The 8,941-nt window shown below is 39.1% G+C and overlaps 1 protein-coding gene across 1 annotated transcript in view; it reads right to left on the bottom strand.

Moving 5' to 3' along the window:
• Positions 1–3,019: 3,019 nt before the first annotated feature.
• cdkn2c (cyclin-dependent kinase inhibitor 2C (p18, inhibits CDK4)) overlaps positions 3,020–8,941 on the bottom strand; it is an 11,586-nt gene continuing 5,664 nt past the window's right edge. The window contains exon 4 of the mRNA XM_085448268.1: positions 3,020–4,457. Coding sequence (XP_085304394.1) covers positions 4,454–4,457 — 4 coding nt within the window. The 3' untranslated portion in view covers positions 3,020–4,453. The remainder of the gene's footprint in view (positions 4,458–8,941) is intronic.

Here is an 8,941-nt window from a genome sequence, read left to right on the forward strand (position 1 = left end):
GGCGGTGAAAGAGTGTGATGTGGTCATAATGATGGAGTATGCAGTTATGTTTGGTTTCAGTTTAAAAATGTTCGGTTTCTATGCATTTGTATTCTCATTTTCTTGGCATCGAGTTGAGTCCTCTGAACAGGATTTCTTTGCCGCATTATAAAATGTCCATTGCCCAAGTCACCAGGTTTACAATAAAAGCACAAAGAAGTACAACATTTTCTTTGATAGTGTCCTTCCCCAGCTAACGTTAGCATGTGAGTGAGTCTGTAAATGTAAATCCTGCAGAAAATGGTTGATATTTAAGCTCCCCTTGCATACAGATCTCTGTGATCTGTGAATGCTTTTCAAGGACCTTTGTGTTTTGCGAAATTTGGTGGGTGGGCAGGTCGGTGGCTTAGTTTTTGCACAGTACTGTCATGTACGTAACTCTTTATGTTCTAAATTGTCCATCATTAGGGTGGAGCTCCATGGCCTTAGGTTACACATAAGTGAAGGGTTGATATGTGTTGCTAAAATGTGAGCACAGGTGGTAATAGGCAGACTGCAAATGCTGCTGCTGAGCTGTCAGACATTGTACATGTCATGTAATGAAGACTACAGGAGGTGTATCAGAAAATGTCCCAGTACATTGTCACAAACTAATAAATGAACTCTGTGTGTATCGTGGTTCTTTGGTTTCCTCCTGGCTCTTAAGCACGTTTCGATCTGCGGCTCCTTGCAGTGGAAAAGCAGATGACACATATCCTCTGGTTTCAGTATGAACTTGATCACACCCAAGTGCAGCTGACCAATAACTGTGGTTATAAATGTGCCATCGTAACTCATTCAGCTTCCGTTTTCCACCAACACTAGTCTAGTCTGGAACCATAGTTCATGTTTCCTGATTCAACACTGGCAGCAGCTCCAGTGCCATGAAAAAGTATTTGCTGCCTCCTTGGTCGCAGTTTTTTTTTTTTTTTTTTTTGCACGTTTCACACACAAATTCTTCGGATTAGATTACAAAATGCATTTATTAGGGCAAAAAAGCTATCCAACTCTCCTGAGCCTTATCCAAAAAAGTAATTGCACTATTTTGTTTAATGATGTATTAACTGTAATTAACTGCATTTGTTTTTGGAAGCTGAGTTCAATTTCACTAGCCACACACAGTACATTATCCACAAATGGGTAAAACCTAGAATGGTGACGAACATTCTCAGGAGTGGAGTAACAAACATGAGCCAAGAATGCAATGACAGGCCACAAAACACCCCAGAACAACATAGAACTGTGGGTCTCACTTCCTTCAGTTAAAGGTTATGATTTAATAATAGGAAGTGGGCTGGGAAAAAATGGCACCCATGGCCGAACTCGAAGGAAAAAAAGAACAAAAAGGCTCACCTAACATTTGCCAAAAGCCGCCATGATGATTCCCGAGACCTTCAGTAAAATATTCTATCCGATTGTTCAGTCTGACGTCACTAGCCGTGTCTGGGTCTAAACTCCGCTGCAGGTCCATATATCAAACGATCACTGTGGCATTACTGAGAGTTGAAAAACTGTCTTAAGTCTTTCATCTTTAATAAAATGATCAGCGTTCTGCTCTACCAGGTGTAACAATTGAGTTTAACATCCAGGCATCCATGAAAACGGAATTTATGACATTTAACGGAGTTAGAAGTTAGCAGGGAGTTAGCTCGCTAGCTTCTATCTAAATACAATATAGCATGTCCTGACTGCGGGGTTTTGGAAACAAATTAAAATGTACAGCTCTGTTATCACTTCCAGCATAAATGAAGACAGAAAACTAAACAGCAGTGACGTTTGTAGGGTTACTGAAGTTGGGCTAGCTGGTATATAATGATGTGCTACGTGACCGCTAGCGACACAGCTATGTTAGCATAATATAAACAAGCTAACTTTTTTCCCACTCGATAAAAGTTAACGTGAGTGTTCTCGGTGGTCAGGAACAAATGTAATCACATGGCAGGATGCTGTAAAAGGACCAAACTTCAGCCAGGAGAACAACTGAGATAATCCATCCACAATACGAGGTTAGTCATTCATATACTGCTGCATGGGCTGGGCTGTAGTTACATCCTAAGGTTTTAAAAACTGAGCTTAAATAAATGATTAGCGGTAATAAAAGCCGAGGGAGGTCAACAGTGATCACTGACTATTTTAGGAGCTTTTGGAGATCAAATAGAAGAAAATACAAAACATTAAACATGTTAACAACACAAAAGCCATATTTTTTTTAAATGAACTTTATTTACAACAATAACAATGACAATCTCAAAGAGACAAGCGACATATTAAATCAATCAGAACAGAATCACACAAAAGCCATATGCAGACTACTTTAGGCCCGGAAGTAGGATTCGTCACGTCATCACTTAATAATCGGATTGACTAAGGAGATAAAACTTGAACTCCCCCTCCCTCTCCTGCTGCTACTTCAATCATGAAACTGATCAATGATCAGCTGATCGGCTTTTCTGTCGCCAGTCCGTCTCTCTTGTTTGTTTTTGGCTCACTTCGTGCCAAAAAGAGGAAACCAGCGGCTGAACAACAGAAGCACGTTTAAGCTTGATAAGCTGTTGTTAGAATTTATTTAATATTACTTTCTACACCAGGATCTTTTTCTATGTAGCTGAGGGATGGTAACTGTGCAGGGGTGGATCTAGCAAAGTTTAGCCAGGGGGGCCGATAGGGCATGAACAGGGAAAAGGGGGCACAAAGACATACTTTTCTTTCTTATTCTCATTTAAAATGTCTACCTTTTAATAAATAATTATCCGAATCTTACACCCAAAGTTTTAATCTTATGTAAAATGTATAGAAGTCCATTACTGTATATAGTAACTGTTAAGTCTAATATACCCTAGTAAGCTATAGTAGTTTTTCCTTTGGGAAGATACCATCTGTGCAGTCTGCAGTTCTGTTGAAAAAAGATATTGAATCTATTTAATTATTCTTGAAAAAAAATTTATTTCTGTGCATTTTTTTCACACTGCATCAAATTAAAGTTTATTACGTCGAGTAAGCATCATGAGGTGGAGGGTGGTTCCCTATTTTTTTTTTTTTTTTTGCTGGGAGTTTTAGAACCCTATTGGTTAGGTTGCTTACTCTTTAAAATACCAGAATAGGAAGGATGGAGTAGGTTTAAGTTTATAAGATTGATCAGTTTTGCTGAACTATGAAATATTTTGTTGTATTTTTTGCATACAGGTATGACAGAATAGCTTTAGTGTTGTTGTTTATTTAAACTTGAGTATGAACTTATACAAAATGCAGCAAGATATTTAAAAAACAGTTTTATTGATTAAAACACACTATATCGGATTCTGATCGGTATCGGCAGATATCCAAATTTATGATATCGGTATCGGACATAAAAAAGTGGTATTGTGCCATCTCTAATTTAAAGTATTAAATATTTTTTAAGACGCATCATCAGTTGTGGACCTTGGATTCATTGGGTGTTCTAACATAAAATGTTTTTCATCTGAAACTTTTTTACTGCGACAAATATGCAAAAAATAACAAATGTACCACACTATGTGTACATCTGTGATCCTTTCATAAGCTTTTCAGTTATGAAGGGATGTGTAGAAATCCCCGAACACACCCACAACCGACGCTGGAAAGTGAATCATGTCTGCTCAGCACAAAGCTGCACAAAGTTTTGCTTAGTCACAAACCCAGAGTGAGGGCTTCTAATTAAGATAACCAAACTCACAGGAATTTTAGGTGAATTCTTTGGATTTTTAAAAAAACCTACTAAAGATTTAAAGAGTAGGGTAAGTAAAGTTTTAATGGTTACTTGCAAAACCTTTTCTTGTTGGTAAGAGTAAATATGACTATGATGCGCTAAAGGAAAATAATAAAACAGACAATACAGAAGAAGAAAATTGCACGTGTGATTTATTTGCGTGCACAAAAAACAGAAGACCGTAGGTTACAATTAGATGATACACTTTGATGCTTGCTGTTTGGTACAACATAACTTTGTACTAACTTTGAAGCTTTAGATAAATGTTAGCCCAGACACAAAGGTGCCAGGGGTTTTCTGAGAGCTTTCATTGATGACCAGAACATAACACCATCAAACAAAATGCAGCATCAAAAAGAAGTTAATGTTTATGTGACTGTGTCGGAAGTGTGTAGATGCACCTAATGGTGAATGTGAAAGCAATGTTTCACAGTATGTAAGGTATTAGTTTGGTAAATGCATAAAAATAACAATGAAAAACACTTTTATGCACTCAGCTTCACAGTTTTTCAATAACCATATGAAAGAGTCACATTCTCTCATTTAGTAAGCAAGTGTTGCAAAGTATTCTTTCCACCAGACTGTGAATATAAATCACAGATTTGTGTTCTCAAGTTTTTGTAGAAACAAAACAAAAACAAACAAAAGATCAGAAGAAGAAGTTGCTTTCCAAACAGACTCCAGGCTCTCTTAATCACATCCTTCCTCTTACCTGTGGGAGAAAAATGTGGAAGTTCACGGCACATATTTAACCTCTGCATCCATGCATACTAACTAAAATTAGACCTGAAAAATTATAAAATAAGTGGAACTACAATGTGTTTTACAGTCTATAAAAGTTAAACATTTTCACTGTGTGGTCAGCTCCACGAGGCATGAGCGCAAATTTGATTTTAACCCTGGGATAAATTTTAACTGACATTGAAACCTCTGTTTGTTCCGAAGCAAAAGAAAAACTGGTTTGTCACCTTTAAACTGTTCGTTGCGCTCAGCCCGCTTACATCCTCCACAACGCTGTCATTTGCCTCAGAATGAATAATTCTTGTCCAGGCTCGTCTAACACATCTCTTAATTATTGCTTTTGGTCCATAAATGAAAGCTTTGTCACCAGCATTGGTGGAGCTGAGGTGGGGGGGCTTACTGGGCTTAAGCCATGGCATGGGAAAATCAAGAGATATCAACCAAGACACCAGGAAAAGACCTGTGGACCTCCATTATCTAAATATCTAAATTTTTAGTCTGATTTGATGTTTTACAATTAAAGTGTTTGTGTTTTTACCTGAAGAGTATGTAAACTGTATATTTGATGATGTTGGTGTTTGGCTTGATTGTCAGCACAAAGAGGGAGAGAGAGGAGCAGAGAGGGAACAAGAGCAGGTGAGACAGACATGTTTGAACTGTTGTAGTCCTGTTTTAATTCCGGATCAGTTCTGGGTCTGGTTGAATTGGGGTTTAGTCCTCGTGTCTTGATACAGCCCTGACTTTGTTCTGCCTTGCTGCTTAATTAAAAAACTAGTTTACGGTGTCCTGCATATGTGATATATATATTATTCTTTTTCGACCAAAACTCAAAACACAGCCTAATAAATCTTCAACATGTGGGCACATGTGTCAAACTTGTTATTGTTATGCATGGCCCGGCGATGGCCAGGTGCTAATAACACACAAACTACAGATCCCATAATGCAGCGCTGCAGCCTCCTTTTCGAACGCTAGGCTAACTGGGAACATTCCCGCTCAATCAAGTCAAACTTCTGTTATTGTGAAGCTAGCCGCTCACAATGGTGGAGAGAAAAGTTGATTCTGAAAGCAGAGCCTTTCAGTGCCAGTGGGAGACTGAATATATGTTTACAGACATGCTGGTAAACCCGTGTGCCTTATTAGTGGAGCTAAAGTGGCTGTAATTAAGGAATTTAATTTAAGACGGCACTGCAAGACAAAACATCAGGATAAGCTGAAAAACCTAAATGCAGAAACTACAGAAAGGAGAAGAGCTAAAGAAGAATCTGACATTTCAGCAGACGTTTGTCACCAGAGCAAAATCACAAAGTGAAGCTGTTGTGAAAGCAAGTTTAATTGCGTTGGCAGCAGAGGAGATAGACAAATCAGGGGTTAGGAGCATGTAATTATCACCATAACCCAAACCGCAAATTTTATCTGAGCTAACGGTTTAAATCACCGTCAGTTTCAGTCTTTTATGTGGGAAATAGATTCAGAGTTTGCCGACATTCCTCATCATACAGAGGTCCGCTGGCTGAGTTGGGATAAAAGTTCTCAATCGAGTTTTTGAGCTCAGCAAGGAAACCTGTCAGTTCATGGATATGGCATGTATGATGCGGTGAAGGCATTTCAAGTGAAGCTGTCACAAATGCACCAGTGCAACCTGCCTCACTTTCTCTGTTGCCAAGTAATGTTGAACCAAGTCGGCGCACTTTGCTGATAAACTGAGCGCACTGCGCACTGAGTTTGCGGCGCTTTGGGGACTTTGAAGTAGTGATGTGTCAGTCGGGAACGAAATGGCTCTTAGAGCCGGATCTTTGACGTGAACGACGCGAGCCGGCTGCTTATGGCGAGCCATGTTTTTCTTTTTTTTTTTCTTTCTCTCACCCTCTCGCACTTTTTTCCGCTTCACTCCGCACGCGAGCCTTGTGCTTTGCTCTGGGATGAGGGGGGGGGGGGGGTAGTTACACTCAGTAGCACAGGAACAGAGCCGGAGGGAGAGAGAGAGAAAGAGAGCCAGGGACAACAACGTCACATTAGAGAGGTATAGTAATCATCCACAACTATTTTCAGTTGCAGATGATAAAGGATTCAGACAGAGAATATTCATCTTCTTTTTGTTTTCATATTATAATTTATACTTAATTGTGTTGTGGTTTGCAGTGTTTTGTGTCGTTTCACTTGAAATTTGTTTAAAAGGAAAAAGCTGAAAATTTAAATAGTTAAAAGTTGAACTGTGACTAGTTGGTTTTTGTATCATATGATTTATTTATTACATTTTATGTGGAGTGAATAAATAAATGTCTATTTATGGTGGCCCCTACAGACAAAGCACGTAAAAACTCCAAAACACATACAAAACACAACAGAAGTGCTCCAGGATGCTGGGTGCAGTGTTGAGCTTTTGTTACCTAGAGGCTACACAAGCCAGCAAGTACCAACGACCGGATTTGGTGTGTGGTAGTAACAGGTAAATGAACATTTTTTTGAATTATTTGAATATATATGAGTGCTTGTGTATAAATACACAAACAATACACCCATGCTTTCAATTGTGTAATTTAAGTGATCTAGGTAGCTCTGCTTTGGAAGTTCAGTTAACGCTAGAAATGTGTTTTGGAGTTTGTACGTGTTTTGTCTCTAGGGGCCACCACATATATTTATGTATAAACATATATAAATAAAACCACTTGTTTTTACGTTAGTAATTCCTTTTGTGCATAATTTTATATTGTTGTTAATAATAAATTAATTAAAGCAACAAAACAACCCGAAGAGCCGGTTGGGAGCCAAAAAAGCCGGCTCTTTGTAAGTCGAGCCGAAAGAGCCGGTTCTCTAAAAAGCGCCAAAAATCCCATCACTACTTTAAAGCACAAAAAGAGAATTTCGAGCTGCTTCGCAACCCATTTACGTGGAAACTGCACCTGTGCAGATTCAGATGGAGCTGCAGTGTAATGGTAAACTCGAGGCAAAGTACAACCCTGAATGGCCCGCACAGTTTATTAGTTCCATTCCTGAAGCAATGCCCAGCTCCGTCTACATGCGGCTCCAACCTTGTGTATGCTTTCATTAATTTTTTTATGGGGTTATTTCTAACTTGCATAATTTTGACAGGATATATTTTTATGAAGAGCAAAATATTAAAAGTTTTTTTTAAGTTTATTTATTCTGGAATAATATTCCTGTCTGTTTTTATTCATATTTATGTTTAAAAAAAAACATTGTTTTAGTGTGTTCAATAAATGTTTATCTTGTTTGGCCCGCGACCTAAAGTGTGCCTTGAGTTTTGGCCCCCTGTGCATTTGGGTTTGACACCCCTGCTTTAGGGCTAAGCCCCGGGTGTTTAAAAACAACAAAAACAACACACAAAAAACCCATGTATATCGGGAACTTTGTGGTTGCAGACACCTGAGGTGAGGTTAAAATAAATCACACTTGCTCTGCTGCAGGTTCAGCTGCCCGGTCCTGTTTGAGAGAAAAAAGCTAAAGAAGATGCGGCGAGTGCGCATGAACTGCTGATTTGAGCTGATTTCAGAAAGAACAGCTTTAACACAGCGACCTCCGGTTTCCTCTAGAAATGAATTGACATAAAAAGCTTGTGAGCTCAGGCCGTGCCCCTCAGCTGATACACTTCAAATGCAAGTTACATTAATTCAAATTCTGGTTATGAAGAACTAAAAACAGCCGTATCACCGGCAGGTGATTCCAAGCTCGGTGTAATTATTTGCTTCACAGCAGTTTAGTTCTTCTGCAGCGATCGCGGTGACCAACATGACTGTGCAGCTCAGACTTTGGGAAGCACCCCTCACGTCTCTCTGAAACCTAAAACCAGTCATTCATCGTCGTTCATGTGCGGCTAGTGTTTAGTTTGGGTGATCATATCTGCGCCTAAATAAAATTATTCCAACTTTTAGTCTCATCTGCGATCTAACAGATATGTTTGCACTTTCATAACTGTGGCTACATTCATCTGTGGCGTGCGCGCGCGCATATTGTTGTTGTAATTACGCGCGTTTCTGGAACAGCAAAATGAGACGAGCCAATGCCCCCCTGTCTGTGGGCCTTACAGTCTGCTGTCGACCATGACTGTGGTGCTATTTATAAGAAACTGGCCCGAAAAATCAGCCGGTTCTAAGCTCTGTGTTTATGCCTCAGAAACCGGAAAAAGAAAAAAAAGTGCGTTAAGAGATGAGAAGAACACGGTATGAAAAACTGAACAACAAGACGGTCGGTTAATTTCAAACTAAATGAAAACAGGAGCGCGCGCCTTTATTATGTTAATGCGCACGAAAGATTTTAAGTTTCACTTTCGGTTAAATGTTTCGAGCTGAGTATCAAAAAGAGGCGCTTTATTAGAGTTCAAAGCCTCGCTGACGAAACACAAGAAACAAACAAACCAGTTCAATCTGTGAACTGGAAAATAATATTTAGATAATTTTATAGAAAAGGTGACAGCAGCATTATGTTTCCTTTACA

This window comes from Copadichromis virginalis, linkage group LG23, assembly GCF_057382275.1.
Source record: "Copadichromis virginalis isolate Kocher_CV1m ecotype Utaka linkage group LG23, C_Virginalis_male_GT1.1, whole genome shotgun sequence".
NCBI classification, from domain to species: domain Eukaryota; kingdom Metazoa; phylum Chordata; class Actinopteri; order Cichliformes; family Cichlidae; genus Copadichromis; species Copadichromis virginalis.